This window comes from Ischnura elegans, chromosome 7 (genome assembly GCF_921293095.1).
Source record: "Ischnura elegans chromosome 7, ioIscEleg1.1, whole genome shotgun sequence".
In the NCBI taxonomy this organism is placed as follows: domain Eukaryota; kingdom Metazoa; phylum Arthropoda; class Insecta; order Odonata; family Coenagrionidae; genus Ischnura; species Ischnura elegans.
The window spans coordinates 65,275,073-65,297,039 of NC_060252.1; the positions used below are offsets into that span (position 1 = coordinate 65,275,073).

At 40.5% G+C, this 21,967-nt stretch overlaps 1 protein-coding gene across 2 annotated transcripts in view; it reads right to left on the bottom strand.

Annotated features, from left to right (window-relative positions):
• LOC124162605 (homeotic protein caudal-like) overlaps positions 1-16,634 on the bottom strand; it is a 95,850-nt gene extending 79,216 nt beyond the window's left edge. The window contains exon 1 of one of the 2 annotated variants that reach the window (XM_046539191.1): positions 14,018-16,634. In XM_046539191.1, coding sequence (XP_046395147.1) covers positions 14,018-15,218 — 1,201 coding nt within the window. In that variant the 5' untranslated portion in view covers positions 15,219-16,634. The remainder of the gene's footprint in view (positions 1-14,017) is intronic. The other variant, XM_046539193.1, reaches the window with a different exon arrangement.
• Between the last annotated feature and the right edge of the window lie 5,333 nt (positions 16,635-21,967).

The window sequence follows — 21,967 nt, forward strand, 5'->3', positions numbered from 1 at the left end:
CCATTCGCATCCGTGCTATGTTCCTATTACTTGGGTCTTTAAATATTAGCTACAATTGTAATAACCTCGAGCTATCGTGAGTTTTTAGGAATTTATCGTATAAGAGATATGTACGCTGAGAAGCAGGATTTCATCAAGGAAAGAAATCATGGGATATTACTTCAAATATGCATGTATAGAGCTCAATTTCATTGCACTTACTACCAATTTTCCCGTCAGTATGAGGAAAAATTTACCTCTCCAAAGTTTTAATACCATCATAAAGAATGGGGATTCAGTGCGAGCGTGTGATGCCCACAATTATCTGTCGCCCTCCTCCGATGGTCGTCACTCTGTTTTTAACCACTAATTTACCTTACGAATTTCTCAGAAATGCAATTTTAACCCTCTTCATATCATGGCGATCTTAGTGTAGTTTGGAATCAGTGCTTAATATCAATAAATTAACATTTTTTTACGACGAGGGACTGAGCTCCCTGGCGCCTTCGGTTATCTGATTTCCTTCCAATAATTAGCATAATGTTTTTCATCGTGGGGTGATTCCGGCACTTCTTATCATGGAGATCGTAATTCAGTTCGAACGAGTGGCCTTTATCAGTGCTGATTCTTACTGAATTATTAATACAAGAAAAAGGTTGCTCTTAATTTTAGGTCTAGATTACCTATCATCCAACGCTAAGGCTGAAGAATTGTAATCGTGCACAATGTATCTGTTTAATTGAACTAAATAGAGATAAATAACGCTATGAGTGTATGATCTGGCAGAATGATTTTAGTTATATTACTTACTTCTAGGTTCCAATGCGCTTTTTTGGCATTTAATGCATTAATTATACTCTGATTAAACTAAATTGTATACACTGTAAACACATTCTTTTGACGAAATCAATATGATATAGCAGCTATAATACCGTAATTAACTTTTGTCCAACTCCAAGAAGATTCCAATATGCATCATTATAGTATTCAAAAGTATGAATTGGGAAAGCATTTTCAGTGTTAATTAGGCCCTTTAATCTGCCTACGTATTCTGTATGGTAGTATGCCTTGGCATTTGTAGGATAACGATATCATAAATTCAAAACAGTCAGCTTTCCCATGGATCAATATCTATGTGTAACACGTATAGTTTTACTTAAGGCAAATCATATGATAATAAAACATAAAAAGCTAATGTTTCTGTCACATAGGTTGGTTCACGTGGTGGGATTTACCACCGTCCAGGGCATGGATGAATGTGACTGCCAAACAAGTAAATTGTGAGAATAGATAATCTAGCCCTAAATTCGCTCGTAATAAAGACGACATTATAATTATTATCCGTGGTCGAGTGCTTTGTGGGAGGCATTTTAAGTAAAACACTCCGTCTGTCGGGTAGGGCGTTAAGCCGTTGTTCCCTTGGCGCCTTTCGTTAAAAGCAGGCTAATGCCGACGCCGGGTTTCTCTCCAACTTTCCTTCCATACACTTCCTTACAGCGAAAATGACATTATTTTTTAGTCCCTTACTCCAGTTCTTTTTTAGCGACTATCGCAGTTGTTGATTTGACTTTGACATCCACTTTGGAAGAAACTAAGCCATTCTACCCGCACATCGAGATACTCCAGTCGTTCGCTTAATCCTCATCCACGTCTAGCCGAGGTGAATTGCTCCCTTGGCTCCCCCCTGCGAGCTGCCAAAACATCCGAACGCCGAGCTCATGACAATAAATCATCAACGTACTCCTGATGGAAAGGGGATAGGCCGAGAATCGACTCCTCCTTCACTCCTCAGCTTCAGGCTTTGAAAGGACGTCTCGTGCCTGATACTCTTACAAGGGATAGCACAAGTGTCGTCACTAGATCGCGTTAAAACTTCGAAGAACAATAGAAAATGAATTTAATAATCCCAAGGAAAAGATTAGGAAATTAGACTGTTGAACCGATAGGTTGAAGATGTCGTTTTTTCTGCGCATCTTAAGGGACCATAATGCCTGCGATAATTTAGCTCTAAGATAGCTTGACTCGGACTAGCTAAAATAGCCTCTATGTATTGTTAATAACTTACTGTAATTGTCGATACTAGCTATCTGCATGCATTTCTTGACATGTTATATCTAATGCACGAATCAGTTATTAGGCTAAATATTCATTTTCTATTTGTAACTAGTAGTTTTATTTTCATGGTAGCATGTCTGTGTCATTAGCACCCCCATAGTTTCTGGTATGACCGCGTCCTGTGTGATTGGCCTGTGTTCGGCAAGTGATGATTCTGCCCTATGATTAACAGCGAGCTAAAAGTAAGTCGTCATGCGTGGATATTTGAGAATGATAATGATTGTTTTTTAATCAATGACATGTTGCTTACTGATCTATCGGGATGGTAGCAATTTTTGTGTGAATCGAACTGTGTCAACCATCGAAGTGGCTACTTTTATCGGTGCTTCTACGATGTGTGACTATTATCGCTTCGAAGAATTTATATCTAGTGATAGTTACCTTCCTCTGCCACTTCATCCGGTCAACACTTTTCCTTCGGCATAGATTTCACTTCGTGTTAAAAATTTTTCGCTTTCGAAAATCTACGATATCATACGGACAGCATGCTTTTTCCTATGTAGGTATTATGAAAACGTCTTGCCTGCGTCGCCGACGCACGGTCTGATATGATGTCATGCTATTCCTGCAATTTATTTTTTTTATCACAATCAGCCAGCGTGCGATAAATATAACTTCCTTATAATCTTGTGCAGTGGCGCCGACTCCATGGGGCCTGAGGGGGCCCGAGCCCCCTCAAAGATTCGTTTGGGGGGGCGGAGCCCCCTCAATAATTCAAGAAAATAATTAAGTTATATTATGCTTTGTGAAATCACATAAATATATTTGTTATTTTTATTTTCACTGTTTGACGATAGTTACCTTTTAAAATAAATTCAACAATGTGTGTTGAAACAAATAATTATAAGGTTAAGCAGGTTAACTGAATCAAGTGGTGTGAATCATGGTAGTGTTTCGGTGCTGCGACACACTTTGAATTTAACCTCTTCCCGGGGCAAGACCTCCGGTATGGGCCCCCCCAATATTTTTTATAAGTCGGCGCCCCTGATCTTGTGGGCATTTATTAAAAAAGTATATATTTCGGCACCAACATTTATGAGCTCTTGGTAAAATGAGACATTGAAATATTTCCACTGGATTTTATTTTAAAACGACGCGTTTCTTTGTTAAAACAACATTATAAAGTCCCAAGCGTTTATAACTACGAAACGCGTCGTTTTGACATATAATCCAGAGGAAATATTGCATTGCCTCATTTTACCAATATTAAGAACTTCCAACACATCGTTCAACACATCATACAAGACATTTCTGAGATCATTCTAATACCCAAATATTTCAATTTATTACATTTTCGTTTTTGGTGACGAGAATAATAGTTTACACCGAGAATGAAATCACAACGAAAAAATCATTTGAATGGGGTGCGATTTGAACCTTGATCTTCCGATCGATAATAGTTATTAATAACAAGTATGATGATTATTAGAATTATTATTTATTTTTAATAATTTTTATTTTACCGGGAAATCCTGGGTCGAAATCCAAATGAATTTTTCAGTGCGAATTCCACCCTTGGCGCAAATAACTTTGCAACCGTGCGGCAGCCGCGTACGAAGTAACTTGTTAAATGCTGTAGGTAGTAAGTGGAGAATAATTTTGCATCACATATATCTCTCAAATCTTAAGCTTTATGTTGTTTCATCGTCATCATCATTAGTGCACAATTCTAAGATTGCAGAAATATTTCTCGGGTTTCCCACCGGGTGTCTTATCGGGTTGTAGTTCCCAACGTTTCCATGACTAAGTCCGTCATCGTCATCAGGGGTTAATGACGATGACGGACTTAGTCCTGGAAACGTTGGGAACTACAACCCGATACGACACCCGGTGGGAAACCCGAGAAATATTTCTGCAGAGCATACGCCGGGAAAAACTCAGATTCTACAATTCTAAGATTGGTTTGACGCAGCTCTCCATTCCTCTCTCCTATCCGCTAGCCTTTTCATAGCTACGTATATCTTCTCTTTCACATCCTTTATAACCTGTCACATGTAACTCATTCGGGGCCGTCCTTTGCCATTCTTCCCTTCCACCTGCCCTTCTACGATTGTTTTTATCAGGCCATCATGTCTCACTATGTGGCCAACTAAGTTGTCCCGTTTTTTAAATATTATATTATAGGACAGCAGAGGCTATCGCTATCTGTTGTCATTTAGGGTCTGTTGGTTCTCTGGCATGCGAGGAGCAGGGTTAAGAATCATGGAAGGGCAAGCTATTGTCGTTTATTTTGTAGTGGTCATTTTTAGTGGAAAATGGTGAGGGAAACCATGGATTTAATGCACATGTATGAAACGAGAGGTGACTTTGAACGCAGTCACGTGCAGTCAGTTGTGTCATGCAGTGCTTTGGAATTCGTCGTCGCCGAACAGCGACAAAGCTGGGTATATTTCACCGACTGTTGCTGAGTAAGCCCGACCTCCATCCCATGTGTCATAGCGTGGACTTGTGACAATAACACCTTGTTCGGTAAAACCCATCCTGAAGTTCGCTTTGAGGAGATGGCTATGTAATATAATTGGGTAGCACGCTTGACTGGCATTCGAGAGATCCGGGTTCTAATCCCGGATAAGCTAAATACTTTTTCATGGCGAACTTCATCCATGGTGAAAATGGCTTCAATGTTATGTCCTAGTAAAGGAATTGCACCGGACGAGGTTATTCCATGAAATGTTCCTAATTTTGAGGCTAAGTTTGGCCTCGTTGAGGTTCGCCTGAGAAACTCACACTTCGAATATATATTAGCTGCCCGTTATAGCCGTTAAACGATATCGTGATGCAGAATTTTCTGAAGGAAATGAATGACTGAAAAGGCTTTTTGAATTATGGCAGAATAATTTCCTAGCCAATTTGGGTATTTACTGCCTCGCTATAAAGAAGAAAAATTATGTACGTACTTGAAAACACGAATGTGACCAGTTTTCTTGCGCGAAAGGAGTCGGTACTATTGCATCACGTCAATATTAGTTTATTAGCTTTTATCAGCTTCTTCAGTTAATGCTTACTCGTGCATTTAAGGCTCTGAAATACATGTTCACATCTGCTGCATTGCCGAAATAAAATTATGATTTTATTGTAACATTCACATTCTTTCTAACACGTATTGAGTTAATGAATTATTTTCCAAAGTCTGGGGTCTTCATGCTGTTGTAATTCATCCAAAATTTGGATCTTACCTACCATTCGTTTTTCAATCCTAAGTAAGCGAAGGACTTACTCATGACTAATGCATTGAAATCAATTTATTATTCGCTTTTCACTATTAAATTTTAATAACGCTATCCTTAACATTTTTCATGTCCGATTATACGGCATTTCGTCGTATACGGGGTGGGAAATACTTAAGTAACGCATTGTCCCTTAATCTAAGTCACCTCTCGTAGTTCCCTTCACATGGTAATGGACGTTATGTAAAGCTTTCGCAGAAAGTTCGGACCAGTTTCTTACTAAGTCACCTCACTCCTGCTCGACCGGCCTCCTGACGCATTACTTATTTCGAACTTATGCTTACTATCTTAATATTTTTCAGGGTATTATCATTTGACCCTTATCAAAATTTACCAGTACCTCAAATACAAAAAAAATTGGATCGGTGTTTTATCTGAAAAAAACGCAGTATGACCCTATCTCTGAAAGTTCATGATAATTATTTAAAGACTGCTCTTTCCCTCTAAACCTGTCGTTTTTTGTCTTTTATTCCTGGGTAATTATTTGTTCAAGTCTATCTTCTTGAAATTTCCTTTGTGCATAAAAAGGAACCTGGTTAACAATTATCGGTATCTCATGCGTGAAAGTTTTTCCTTAGAGAAAATACTGAGGTGATATTCTTATGAATGAGATACTGGTAAATATATATTGATAAGGTTCTACTGTGGATGCCTACCCTGCAAATGGCAAGGAGTAAAGATCTAGCTAGAAACAAGTAATAATAGCTCAGGAAATGAGACCGATTGAGCGGGAGAGATGCGTCCTCTTTAGTAATTATCCTGAACATTCGGTGAATTTGTTATTTTGCCTCCATTACCAAGCAAAAGGAACTGGCAAGGAAAGTCCTTCAAGTGTCACCACCAGATCTCGCTAAAATGTTTGCTAGGTGAAAGGAAACGGATACCTATGAGATGCAGTTTTTGTTTCTGCCGCCAACGCTTTTCGACACATTAGCGACGGAAAGTATCAGGAAAACGCCGAAAGTTATGGAAACCCCATCAATAGAGCCTTACGGCCATGTTTACACGGGGCACGTCATTGTACACTGTACAGGTCAGCTCTGGAGGCATGTTGAAGTTGCGAATTCGAACTTGTAATTAGAGCAGGGGCTATTTTGCCGCTCGCATTCATGCCTTCTCGCATATGTTCTAGCAATTCACCGCTTTACACGGCGCCTTCGCTCATACGTCAGATTGTGCAATGACGTGCTCCGTGGAAAACGGTCTTTATACTCGGTTGCTAGGGTGAAGAGCGCAGTTATTGTTGTACTGTGTGCTGCATACATTTAGGCATTTTCGTGGTAATTTCCGTCGCCAGTATCTCGAGAATTATTAAGAGTCAGCGACTGAAACAAAAACTACACTTCATGGGTATCTATTTCCTATCACCTAGCGAAATTTGAACGAGATCTGGTGGAACTTGAGGGACTTCCCTTGTGAGAGGTGACTATGGTTGAGGGTTTTTTCCTTAAATTACGTAAGCGCTTCGATCCTGTCACATTCCTTTAAGAGGACGAAAAGCCCTTCTCCTCCACCCACTGCAGTTGCATGTACCAATGCCTGCGGGACCCAGCATCGTGAAGTGGGCTTCATCGTTCGATGTACACGATGCCCGGGAAAATCGTGGGCTCCATTGCCGCAACGTGTCGGTAAAGGGGGTGCTTTTTCCATTGTGCTGGCGCGGCACCTGCGTTTGCCCGTGACTGCAGTCGCTATCTTATCTGGTCATATCTGCTGGGCTCTGTAATTATGGCGATGCTGGGACTCTTGCATGTGGCCGTGCTTCGGAAGATCCTTTGGGTCTGACCTCAGTGTGGGAATTGACGTAAGATTTTAAGTATAGCGATGGAAAAATTTCGGTCGAAATCGATTTCTAATCAAAATGAAAAGTTCGGCTTTTCAGCAGAAAACTAAATTAGAACCAAAATACCGATTAATCCAATAAAAAATCGACGGTTCTTTAAAGAAGCGGTTTATGCAAAGAAATGTTCGTTATAAATTCAAAAAACACTCAAAATATACTCGAATATTTGAGTGGTATAAAAATCTACTTATGATACCTGCTATTTGGTTATGGAGTGGAATGTGCACGAATTTTACTCCATTCGTATTTCACTAAGGTGAATCGATAATATCCTTTTTTGTGAATATTCCCCTTCTCTCAAATCCTCTCTTACCTCAAAACACGGTTAAGGTTTCTTTAATGACGAACTTCAGAAAAAAATTGAATGTTTTCATCTCCATTCTCAGCATTTTTTTCAAATCTCGCTAATGTTAGTAATATTCTAACCCTATCCACAGTCGTAAAAGCTATGAAAAACCCTTTCCGATCGATTTTCAATGACTTATCCACCATCTGACCTGCGTTTGGTGAGATACATCACTTGTTGGTGTGGGAAATAGAGGCATAGCATCAAGGCAACCCACTTAAAGTTAAGTAGCTGGAAGCGAGGCCATGGAGTACATTCAAAGCTCCGGAAAATGGAGAGCTATCCACGAGATGGCACTGCGTAACGTCCCATAGATGCAAAAGCGGTCATAACTATAAAACTATTAGTAGTTCCTTTCTGGAATTTAATCGCGTCGGAAGAGTGAGCGTATGCTTCGGTGATGGTGTGCTGCTAATACGCGCTTCTATCTCTTTCCACGTGCCCGTGAATTGCTCGTACATAGACGAGCACTCATCTTTTCACTCTGTCTCCACTATCACTTACTCAACATTACCAAGACAAGCTGGCTACTCCTTTCATATCGTATACCTAACCTACTCCCGTGTAACGCGTTATCTCTTGATTGAATATCATCACCGGTCTTTTGCGCTTATGTCACGAGAGACATCATGGCTAAGGGTTATTATTTTCTTTTTGGTTTTTTTTTGAGGTGCAAAAAGCCGAGTTGGAAAAAATCGAGGTATTTTCTCGGATGGCATTGGCGTGAGTCACAAAACCCTAGGCTTGCGTCCCCCGTCGTCGGCTCACGATAAAAATCAATCCTCCCCTATCTGTGAGAGCCATTAGCACCGTCTCGGACAATGGCTTTGGGGAGATCCAGTACTTGCGGATGTAACCGTCGAGGTTCGTCGTTCGTTTTTATCGCTGGGACATGAGCTCTTCGTGCTGGCTGGTGGGAATATAATGAAGGGTATTCATGTTGACATTAAATTCAACGAAGCGCTATTTTGTCGAAAGCGTCTCTTCATGTGGACTATCTATGAGTAATGGGGCTCTAGCGGAGAATTGAAATAAACAATTGCAGTTTTCCACGATTATAAAATTAATTCCGATGATTAGATTTTGATGTTATTACTTCATCTTCAAGTTTCATCTTCAATGGTGTGCAGCGCATTCAATTTATACAATTTTAACGGAAGTCGGAGAAAGTTGGGGAAGAAATCATGTCTAATATATAATCCTAGAAAATTGCAAGTGTTTATTAAAATTTGAAAAAATTACATTCCATCACGCTTGGATCTTTGGTTTTACAAGCGGAGTACATTTCACTTATCTTTTGAAGAAATCAATGCCGTGATTTAAAAGAGATGAGTGGTCATTCCAATTATTTATTTCAGCATTATTCCAAAAGTATCTTAAAATATTATTTCTTTTAGTTCCTTTCTGACTACATTCTTCAAACTGAAGTAATTTGTGAAGTCGTCTTCGTGAAACAGGAGAAGAAGTGAAGCATAAATTTTAAATAGGGTTATTGGTTCAGGCAAAAATGAGGGGGCATTATGAAAAGCTGACGGATGACTAATAAAATTTACTGCTCTTTAAAACTGAAAATCAATTCTCCAACTCAGGTGCTTCCAATGTCAGTTCTTATTGGGGCACTAAAAAGGATTTTGTGCGATGCATTAGTTTAATTCCTTGCAGTTCCATTGACTCGTTGACCTGACCTGCGAGGAGACAATTATTTGAGTGCGTAATTTGCGGTGATGTCAATACTATGTCGAATATATTAGAACAATATCCTTAATACCGTTTCATGCTAATTTCAAGTGGATTATTTTAAAGATCATTTGTGTGACCTTCCGTTGAAAATTTATAAATGTCAAGATTTAAAGGGAATTTAAGATTTTAAATATTTGTTGTAGCCCTCGGAAGCTTCGCTTTTCAGTTTACCGTGGCCCGTAGAGTTGGAGTATTGTATTGAAAGTGTTCTGGCCACCATCAGTTCGATTGCTGATTGATGCATTTATAATATAAAGAATACAGTGCATTAGTTATTCACATTAAAGTAAAGGTAATAACTTTCACATTCACTTATTTTGACCTCAGCTATCGTGGAAATTGGTTCATGATAAAACTAAAATTTGTATTATTTTCATAATTCTAGCATTAATATTTTTATGAAAGATGGGTTTTACGGAAAATGGCGAGGTTTCATTCGCTTTTTTGCCCCAAATACATTCGCATTTCCGCTACAAAATTCAATTTGAACGGAAAAATTGCGCTGAAAATTATACATTTTTGGCCACAGTTAAAAATAATGCTTTACGGGCTAAGCCACAAGTAATTTTAAGTACGATAAACATGAATTTTCAATTGCATTGTTCAGGAAACCTTTACTTCCCGCAGGTGATTGTAACCTCTTCTTAACTTCAGGCTTCATGATGCAATAGAATAAATAGCTGTATAAAAGTAAAGAAAAACATGCTAGCCTTCAATTATTAGAGTCACCTTCGGAGGATTCCCTCTAATTACTTATTGCAATTTTTTTTAAATGGTTGGTTTCTGTGGATATTTTCAGAATAATTTGTATATTTTCCATTGTGTAGAATATTAGGTGCTTTACGCAACATGTTAGAAAGAGTGAAGAGAAATCCAGCAGCTGCATTAGCCTAATATTAACTAAGGCATAAATATTGAACATGTTAATTGTTTCATAAGATGAATCAAAAATGCATTCTAATTGTAAGCGTCTAGAAAATAGTAAATAATTCCGCTTATTTGAATCCAGGACCTCGAGATTGGGACCGCATTAATAACCCGTGTTTTACCTTTATGATCCGTCAAGGAATCAACAATGCCGAAAGCTACTGAAATCGAGTCCTCTAAAATCATATCGCTATATCCACATTTGTCGCTATCTTTTTTACACCATCATTAATCATTTCAAGCACTAACATTTAAGGAATTTTCGACTCACCTGAGCATCTTTTAAGAAACCATAAGGTTCACTCCTTTAAGTTCATGGCAGAGCTGGAATGATATGATGGCCCAATAAACGAACTGTTCTAATTACTTTATTGCAGCCCATTTATAACTCGTTTACAACTTTTCTAGTCCATAATGTAACGTAAACGTTTCCCTGGGCGGAATGAAAATTTATCCTCCATAACGGGAGAAAGCTCGACTGTTACAATTTATGAGATGGAAGATGACCGAATGATTTAAAGCGCAAGCGACGCACAGCGATTCCGACCGCGGGTGCGCGGTGCAAGCCGCGGAAAAGCGATTTAGCGGCTCCCGGTGTAACTCGGGCGGCTACACCCGAAATGAATTTGCACAAAGACTCCATTTTTCAATTTCTATAGGGTTACAACGTGTGATGTAATTACGAAATGCATCGAGTGCGAATAAATTCTATGGAAATATTGTAATTTTCATTTAACTAATCCGAACGACTCCGAAAAAATACCAACTACAAATTCGATTTCTTCCAGAAAAAGTGATATATTTCGCGTAACAACAGTAATATATTGAAAAAATAGCAAATGAAAATGTTGTTTTAAAAGCGAAAGGTGTCGCGCTCGAATAAATCTTGCGCATACAGTACAATGTTTCATTTCAATACTTTTTCTGGATGAAATCGTATTTTTAGTCGGTATTTATTCGGAGTCATTCAATATCTTATGACTAGCTAAATGAAATTGTACTGTACGCGCAAGATTTATTCGATCGTGACACCTTTCGCTTTTACAAAACATTTTCATTTGCTAATTTTTCAATATATTACTGTTTTAACGCGTAATATATAACTTTTTCTGGAAGAAATCGAATTTGTAGTTGGTATTTTTTCGGAGTCGTTCGGATTAGTTAAATGAAAAATTACAATATTTCCATAGAATTTATTCGAACTCGATGCATTTCGTTATAACAACAACATTATCAAGGGCTAATTTGTTGTAGCAGCGAATACCGTCGCGTTCAAATAAATCCTGTGTATATATTGCAATGTTTCATTAATGCTGAATTATTATTTAAAATGTATATTTTGGCTTGGAATCGAATATTCCTTGTAATGTAAGCACGAAATTTATTCAATTATGCCTATGAATTTTAAATGGTTCTCTTGTTGCCAAAACAGAATCAAAAGAATCAAAAATTGGAAACCAGAGAACTCAGAGAGCCACTTTGGGCACCCGAGTTCAAAGAAGTCACCGCAAAATCCATCGAATAAATTCATTCCTTTCCACTACATGAGATTTGTTACAATGATGTTGTTTGATTACGTAGTTTAAATATTGAAAATGTAAGCGGAACTTTGAGGTTAAGTTTATAACGCCGTTTACCTATCAGTATAAAAATATGCGTAGGTAATGCCCAGATTAGAGGCCATTATACTGAAGCATCAAAGTTAACGATCACGAATGAAAATGTACGTGAAGGAAATATGCCTACGTGGGTTGACGAGAGCTGTGTCTGGTAGAGGACTATGTTTAGTTGGATGTGCATGTTGGCTAATTGATTAGGTGCTAGGCTTCTACTATGACGGTTGCATTCTTTCTCGTAAATTTTGCGAAAATTGCACTCCTATTGGAGATTATATTCTTTAGCTGCTGAAAATAAAGAAGTTATGATAGCTCAATCTGTTGTTTTTTAAGTATCGGGTTTAATAACTTACTTTAAAAAACTCCAGCTTATATTCGCCAATAGCACATGTGACTACATCGCGAAGATGATAATTTTGAAATTTCAGTAGATACCTGGGTATAAGGAAGCAAATATCTTGTTGTTTACTGGAAGTAATTGCTGCTTTGACGTAAAAGCGATAACTTTAAGGAATGATTTAGGCAAGGAATCAGTAAGTTATCCCTAATTAGCACATCGTAAATTCAGTATGCTGTGAAAATTTTCGTCTGGTTTAAGAGCTCCTCGCGAATTTGGTGTGACCGTGAGATATGAGGAGCAATGCTAGTGCACTTTTTCAACTTTCGTACGAAATTGGGTGTCACGAAAGTGACAGTTGATAATATTTTATCAACCGTACAATGCTTCCATAATGAAACCGGATAATTTCAGCAAACTCTTACGTAAATTTCCGAGACTTTTTTGTTTTTTTTTTGTTTCAAAAAATTGATTGCAATTTACTTGCGGTATTGCTTGCTCAATGCACGGAAGATGATTCCCTTCAGCTTCATTTAGAGGGAAGAATAATGTGAACGAGATTGGAAGAATTGTTTTAAGAGAGGGCGAAGAGATGTAAATTCATTCTCTGGTTAGGGAAATATCAGAATTATTTTTTTCAATTCGCCAGATTATAGACGAAACAAGTTTTTTTTAAGAAAGTAGAAACAAGTATAGATAAGAAAGTTTTTCCACTGACATGGAGGAACAGTAAATAGTTATGTAAGAATACATTTCAGCATATTCTGCATCTACATGCTATCCCGGCGTACGGCTTGGACGCCATCGCCCGTATGGTTTTTTCGAGAAAGTGGTTTTCGGTGGCGAATTTTGCTTTAATGGTTTCAAAACTGCTCTTCGAAGTACGCCACCATAAAGACCGTAAAATTTGTTACCGGAATTGTATAGAATATCTCTCAATGAAAAGAAACAGAATAGTCTCATTACTAGATGCACAAGAATGGCCATTTTTATAAGAATCCAATTGGTTTCTGTAGCAATGGAGAAGGAAACAGCAATGTCGGAAAAAATTTAAGAACCTTGTAAACTTTAAGGGCCTGTTTTTAATGCCTAGCTGTAACAGCAGCCTTAATAAAAAATAAAGTTTTATGAAATCAAATGCGGTCCGCTTAGAAAATGGCCATTAGAAAGGAATCCGTCGACTTTGATTTTCATCCTTGGTGGAACTTCAACTTGGCATTACACATCTAGTCCTTAATTACTCCTGCCCGACTGGTCTGAATTCCGGTCATTGTGTCAGAAAATTTAAATTTACTCTGTTAACTTTTACTTTGAAGGCATCTAGGGAAGAACTTTATCACCTTTAACTCCAGTTTGAAAATTCTACCACACTTTTTTCACTCAAGTTAAATTTCCATCTTTGAAGCAAAAGTACTATGAATCTTGCTAAAAGCCTATTATTAATTTTGCCTGAAAATTTTAATGACGATGGCTTAAGCTTGGGAAAAGCAATACGACAGGAAATAATATCATTTGAGCGAAAATGATGTGTCCTCTTAAATTGAAAACGTATTTAGTGTTGCAGTAGATCTGACTAAGCCACAAGATTGTTGACAATTTCACTTTATGGAAATTCATAAATTAGTAATGATTCAAACAGCTGTAGTTATTTTATTAAGAGAGTGCTCTTGATAATGACGTGTAAACATTGATACCGGTTAAGCAAATAAAATAGTGTGACAAATTACTACAGCTGTTAGTATCATTACTAACTAAGTAAACTTTATAATAACGGTAAGAAAAACTAACGACCGTCCATCAACTTCGGTTTCAATGCTAAGTTAGCAAAATTCCACCATGACAATATAAAACCGGCCCTTGATCAAATAGTCGGCTTCCACTATTTACCTGGATTGGGCTGGCTCTGGTACGAAGGCTTCTTCATCCATTCGTACGGGCTCCTGACGGGCTGTGGCCTGTGTTGCTGCTGTTGTTGTTGACCCTGCTGCTGGTCTCCCTGTCCCGGGTGTCGACCTTGCGCCTGCGGCTGTGGAGCCTGCTGGTGCGGCAACTGCCTCAGCTCCGTCGTCTGCAGCAACGCGCTCTGCTGCACCGGCTGCAGCGTTTGCATCTGCATCTGTTGCTGTTGTCCGCCCATCTGCACGTGGTGGCCGTGGTGCTGTCCCAGTTGGTGGATGTGCTGAGGGGAGCCGGCCGAGCTCGACACTCCATCGCTGGAAGCCGCGAGGCCCGAGTCCGGAGACGCGTGCTGCGGCGGCCCGACGAGACCCGGCGGCAGCGTTGAGATTGGAATGGCCGGGGGAGGACCGGAGCCGTTGCTGAGATCCTGTGGCTGTTGGGACATGCCCATCATCGTAGGGGACCCTCCCCCTGGGAAATCAAGCCCCGGGGTCATCTTGTAGTCTGGGGTCACCGAGGATGGTGGCGGAGGGGTCCCGGTCGTTCCCCCGTTTGAGTTCAAGGTTCCCATCGTGGGTTGGAGGGACTGAGGGGACCAGCCCTCGTAAGGGGCTCCGCCGGTCATCGCGTTCCCGGCTTCAGGGCCCGTTCCTCCCCGGGAACATTGAGTGGCGTAAGCCGCGGGGCTGTGCCACGATACCGGAGTCCCCAGAGGCTGCGGAGATCCTGTCTGGCTGCCTTCTGTCTCCTGGTGGGCGTGGTGCTGGATGAGGTGGTGCGGAATGTGGTGGTGCGGGTCGTATTGGGACGGGGGCGTCGGCGGTGCGTATTGATGGTGCTGGTGCCCACCTCCCAGGTGGTTCATCCCGGCGTGGTTCCCACCGATAACGCTTCCTCCTCCACCTCCACTTTCATGGTTTTCTCCAGGGTACTGGTGTAGGTGCGGAGGCATGTTGTGGTGCATGTGGTGGTGCTGATGAGGGTGGTGCGGCGCGGCGGGTGCCGCGGGTGGTGACCCTTGCGGGTGGACGTGGTGGTGCGGCAGGTGGTGGTGGTGGTGAGGGTGGTGGTAGCCGTGATATCCGAGGTATGCCGCGGCCGCTGCAGCCGCCGCAGCTGCCGGACTGCTGCTCTGCGGCGCGTGCCGCGCGTTCGGAAACATGGCCAGGGAATTGTAATAGGAGACCATGTTATATCTCTTCCCACAGTACCTCCAGTCACTGAGATACACTTCGAATGTTCACTAAGTGGGATGAATTTACTCACTTCACAATACCCTCAGACTCTTTTGAGACTTAATCTTCACTCCGAATAATGAAGAAAACTATCAATCCGTATACTTTCATTGAGGTTACAAAGTTTTTGTTAATCGAATGATGATTTAATATAGCCTTTAGCTCTTCTCTTCAATGAGAATTATTATTTTTCGATAGCGAAAGAAAACTATCTAATGAAATACTTTCGAAATAATAACAGAACCCTCTTTAATTTGGTTGGAATTTTACATCTATAGACCCCTTCGCTTTTAGTCACACGATCAGATTGAACTCTCAAAAAACCCCTCCTTTGCTTGAGGAAAAATTATATCTGTATTAAAGAAATGCCTAAGTCACTTGAATATAAAACAATATAGATCGACATGAACGTCCCTCCTCCTAGCTTAGTAGTTTTTCTCTTTTGCACCCTCTCAGTATCACTTAGCTTTTCTTACAATTGTCCTGAAATGCAATGGAATTGCCTCCTTCCTGAAGTCCACGGACAGTTCCACGGTATATCCTTTAACACGATCACAGTGTCACAGCACTCAAACACTCGCGGTTCTTTTAAGCCTACCTCACGAAGCGCCTCCGTAGCATTTTGAATAATTTCAGCTCTTGTTCATCTCAACGGAATGGTATTTCCCTACGAAGTCATCGACTGGAAATATTCAAACACTCAACGAAACTGAGGGTACAATTTGGAAATTCTAACCTGCTGTACATCGGACACTAAGGTGACCACATAATTTTGTTGTCACACCTTTTCGTACTGTTCACTTTGAAAGAGGAACACTCGACGTACTACTCGATATCATCGCTGCACGGGAAACGTCAGAGATTCTTGAGATAGGAGCGGCGAACTGTGGCTGTGGAATGTAATTATTTTTTTTTCAAACCTCTCCTTCGAACACACACCAAGAGATGGCACTGATGAAGGCACACGCGAGTAAGATAGCGGACGGGGGAAGCTAGACCAACCACCGTCGACACTGGAGTGGAGTTTTTTTACACGAAAAAAAATCCGGAGGAGATGCTCGTTGTTTTGCTGCACTGAGACTGCTTCCGTCGACTCGAACGAGGTCACTCTAGCGGGAATCAATGTCTCCACTGAACAGAATCTGGAATAGTCAGCTCCGTCCTTATTTCATCGATCGAATCGTGGGTATGATAACGCAGTATACATACAACTTCGTTCTTGGTTCTAGACTCGCAAGTTTAGCACTAAAACCGTCTCTTGCTCTCTCCGACGTACACTCTCTAGACTGGCGTCCCGTGCGGGAATGAGTGGTCAAAGTTGCTTTTACCCTCTCTCTCTCTCATAGTCACCGTAAAACTTCTTTTCTTCTCTGTCGGTACGCCCCCAACCTATCTTCCCCCACTCCTCCCCGGCTCTTTCGGCTCACCTTACCCCGACCAACTCATGTGCCGAGAGAGCGAGAAAAGCGACTGCTTCCACCCCTACTCCAGTATATCCATTCTCCTCCTCGTCCCTCACTATACTCCTCCCATCAAGCCCCTCGTATTCTCAACAACGCCCCCACGCCTCTACTCAACCGACCCAACCCACTACAGCCCTCACCTCCACCCCCTAAAAGGCCCCTCAACTCAACCCCTTCCCTTCTGTGCTGGTTTTTCCGTTCCCTTTTCGAAAAAGCCGCCTCTATTCTTGTCCTGTATAGTTTAGCCACCTTCCCTTCTCCTCCTTCCTCATCTCACGAGTAGTTTTATGCCTTCCACACTCATCCCACTTTACTGTCTCTTCAGGGCGTTCCTCCCTTCTCCCTATAATCGCTCAGTCTTTTCCCCTCTTAGTGAGAACGTTCCCTCCCCTCCCCTCCCGCTGCGAAGCGGGCGCGCTATCGTGATCGCTCGGGTGGGGTCGGCGCATGCCACCCGCTGATTCGCCCTCGCTCTCGGCCAATGGGAGTTGAAATATGGCTGCCCCGTCGGGGAGGGGGGAGGGGATTGCCTGACCGATACGAGAGGCGAGTGAGGATTTTTAAGTGTTGAAAGGCGGCGGCGGCTTCTGTTGTCTCGTTTCTTTTTCCTCATGCACCCATGCTGCTCCCTTCTTATCTCGCCCTATTCTTTCCTTCGGTGAAGAGCGTAGGGAAGCGAAAGGGGTGAAGATTAGCTTAGCGGGGCGCCTCGGCCGTTATTTGGGTGCACATTTTTGGTGGGTCTCCACACCATTATTGTTGAAGGACGTTTTAGAGTGAGTTCTCGTCCTTACTTTTACCCACATTTATCCATCTATTTCTCTAGGCGTCCATGAACATGCTTATGATTTAGGGAATATGTTTGAAAATTATGGGTTAAGAAAAATATAAGCGGAATATTAAATTAAACCATTGACGTAAAATCACGTAATAAAAATAGCGTTACACTAACTCACAGCTCTGGAGCGTATATAAAATAGTAAACGTGTATCGGACGCTATCATTCACTGTGTAATTTATTTTACCATACCTCCTAACAGCGGATCCAGAATAGGGACAAGGGTGGGCCTAAGTAAGGGGTAAACTCCTAGAAGTATTGCGGGTCCGAACAAAAGTACCAAAGTACCATTTAATCTAATGTAAATTGGATGTCTAAGGGGGGGGGGGGGGGCATTGGCACCGAAAATATCACATATTGGCTTTTTACATCGGGGTTTTCAACAAATTTTAACAATTACACGTAAGCTAACAACTATGCCTTGAAAAGTGGGAACCTAACCACTCGGAACTCGAACCCACCATCTCTTATTAGGCCGGCCAGGATTTTACTCCGCCATCAACGAGGCCAGCAAATTTAATTATTATGAGTAAAGTAAACTGTATTGTGCACTGTATTAAAATTTGAGATTAGGTGTTCTAAAGCTGCCGTGATGCGTTTTAGGGAGGTTATTTCTCCATTCCATTATTACATCCATGTGATCATGTTAGTTTTCATGCATTTATATGCCTTATTCTATTATTCACTTCATAATAAGTAAAATTAAGAGTTAAGTAAAATTCGGAAAACAGTGCATGAAACTCATGACTACGGCAAATTGCGTTCAAATAAATATACACTAATTCAAAATCGACCAAACAACTCGTTCATTTAACTAGGTTTCCTGCTTTCCTACAATATAAAAGCCGCTATTGTACCTAAGGGATAAAGGAGCGCCACCAAGGTCATTTAACTTTAGGATAAATGCTTAAGGTTAATTTATCATTATTTTTTCTGCCAAGCGGCGTATTTTACAGGAAAATATTTTTTGGGGTGACATTGTTTTTATTTAATTTTATTTAAATGATTCATTTTAATGTTTAAGCACTGCATGAACAGGTGACAATGTAGGCAGACACGCCCTCGCATGAAAATGCAGCATAGGTGGAGATGCATTGAAATCGTTTTGATTTTACCGGTATACGAACCGAGAATTTTAGGTTTTAAATCAGTCTCACCAATATTAATTGGTTGCTATCAGTAACACCACCAAGTGATAATTAGTCGAAAGGAGATGTAGTTTCGAATCTCGGTGTGGCCATGTTATTTTGATTTTCTCCTAATTTCTGGACGGACCGCGCGTCGTCGTGCTTGGCCTGTGTCCAGCAAGAGAGCGCGTTTCTGAATAAGGCTAGGATTACAATCACCTCGTGCCACACATCCTGGTGGTGGCCTGCACGGTACCACGTAGATGTAGATGTAGAATTTGACACATCAAATTTTTTCCTTGCGCGCTTGTATAGTTTTAATTTGATTATTTTTAATAGTGCAGGCTTATTTCCTACGCCTCTGCTTGCATCAGCATTGATATAATAATGTCGCTTATTTTCGTAGGCACTGGGGCCCATGAGAAAATAAATGTACAGCTTTCTACATTTCCAACTTGGTAGATAAATAGAAGTAAAAAAGTAAATAAATATAATTACAGACAAATGCAACCAGTGCAAATCTCCGAGGCTAGAGTTATTATCAGAAGGGTGCGACGCTCTTTATACTTAAGCCATATATTGATGTAGTTTCGTTCCGTTCAGCAATACTTATCTCCTGTGCTGGCGCATTATTTGGATATGCACACTGAATTTTTTTCATTGATTTCATTTTCAGTGATAATGCAGCAAGAAGATTGACTTGCTCGAACCTCGATATGCATGCATTATCACTCTCACTGTTTATAAATCACTGTATAATAGTTGTACGCATGCAAGAATTGCCGTGAAAGATTTTTAAATCCATTTAAAGAGCACTGAATATTCAACGAACGACAACTATGAAGGTTCACAAAAATCCATGCCCTGGATAGGGGCTTTCTTCCCACGTAGGACTCGAACCCGCGACATTCGGTTCAAGGGCGTACCCAGGATCAAAACTAGAGGGAGGCAAGCCGTGGTTGTAACAAAGAAAAGGATAAGGAAACCAAAATTTCAAAAAATTATAACAGCGCTCATTAGTCTTTAAAATTATTTGTTCGAAAAAATATTTTATTTTAATTACGTGTTTTATGCTATTATCACTTTTTTTGATTCAAAGGATTTTTTTTCAAAACTTTCATGCTGATATAAATTTGATTTTGCTTCTAGGTGGGGCAGCTACCCCCTCCTGTGTACGCCCATGCTTCGGTTTGCTATGCGAGGACTTTCCACCGCCGCCACCGAGGCCGGAATTTTGTAAACTAAAAATCCCGTTTCCATTATATTCTGCAGTTTCAACGCAGACCTCTTTTTTCTCTCGTGGTGGAAAAAGGGATTTTGAAAATTCCCGGAAAGATTAAAGTGGTCAAAATAACTGGATATTCGAGACAAAGGGATTTCTTCCAGCTTTTCGGAGAAATCAATGACCTTCGGTTGAGGAAGAACGCATCTTAAGAGTGAGGGGAATGAGACACCCGCCTTTTCATTTTTTCATATCTTCCCGCCTTTATTTTATTCATTACAAGCTGGAAAAAGGCCCTATTTCTTGTTAAATAAAAATTTTGTGCTACGTCGCCGCGTGAATTTTTCGGTGTCCCCAAAGTTTACCGACCGACGCTGTTCGCTTTTTCAAGGGAATCTGATGAAGCAGGAATTTTTATTCATATAAATGACACGGATACCTATATATATGAATAAAAACTCCCCGGAAAAAGAGCCCAGCATCGGTCGGGAAACGTTGTGGCCACCCAAAAATTGACGCAGTGGCATAGACCAAAAGTTTTCATTTAACTTGACTAGACACCCGCGAAAGTTTCAACAAAGAATTACTCCATTTTCTTTTATTGGGTGACGTGTGTACGGTACCACTTCATGGCAGGCTATTATTTATCTATTTTATTTAAAAAAACGACAGAGAGGATTTTACATTGGCAGTTCTCAATAAATAAATAACAGCTTAAAGAAAAAACAATAAAAAAAAGCAAACAGAAAAAAATGTTTGAACTTAAGAAGAGGGGGTTAGACAGTGGTGAAATGTTCAGGTGGCATTTTAGGGAGGATTTGATAATAGTGGTAGAGGAAAAGAGGTCCAGGGAAGGATATTTTGAAGCCAGGGAGTTAAACAAGGAGGCGATTCGGTAGGAAAGATAACGTTGTGAGACAGAAAGACGGAATCGCAAAATGCAAAGCAGAGAGTTATTAGTTTGCAAGGGGCGAGGAGGAACATGGAAACTGAAAAGATGGAGAATTTCGTTGGTCCGGAGAGAACCGCTGAAGATTCTATGTACATCTACATCTACATAATACCCTGCGAGCCACCTCTAGGGTGTTTGACAGGGGGCGATCAATCGCCAGCATGCAGCAGGCAATTGGACTCCCACATGCACACCACACGGTCCAAAAACGTCACGTATACTAACAAATTATACTACCCTATGCTGTTAGAAATAATAATAAAATTATGTATAATCATTAATGTGGGAACATCTTATTAGATCTTCGTTCTCTTCTTCCACCTTTACATTATCTACCATCATTAAAGTATTCTATGGATTAGAATCGACTTCCATGGGGTACTTGAGAAATATTCTGGTAGTCAACCCTTCCTTCATGTACATCCTTCTTTAATTCACAGTAAGGCCAACTACATTTACATTTAAGGCCGTGTTACTGATTAGTGTGAAATTGGACTTTCAAAGAGGTTAACTTTTAAATAACCCAATGAAAAATGCTGTGATGTGCTGTTTTTGGGAGCAGGGGAAGTGAATAAATAAACAAATGCCCACCGAATCTACGTAGAAAAGAGATAATTTCAAACCTATCCGATTTTAATGCGAGAAATACCTCTACAAAGTAATTTGAAAACTGAAAGACTTTACTGAACCCGATAATCAACTAGGGCGAAGCTTATGGGATCTCAAAAACCTCTTTCTCGACACCGAAGGTGCATCCTCAAACCGCCGAGCTAATTAGGATTCAATCCACAACTAACCGACGCCGACTTTAGCTGAAGAGGAACAAGAACTAATCTTCGATAGATTAAGTGGGTGGTGGAGGAACTGAGGAGGGAGGAAATTTTTAAACCAGATTTATATTATTTTTTTGTCTAAAGATTTTTGCAGCTTCTTTAATATATTTTGTTAGTTCCTTTCGGGAAATGCTGCGTTGGCAATATTTTCTGCTTGATGTTTCACTCCTCCCAATGGGAGCGTTTTCAAGAGGATGAGAGGGAAAGCATTGTCGTCCCGATCTTATATGAGTGGGTGAGAAGCTAAGGAATTACAAGTGATTCCTTA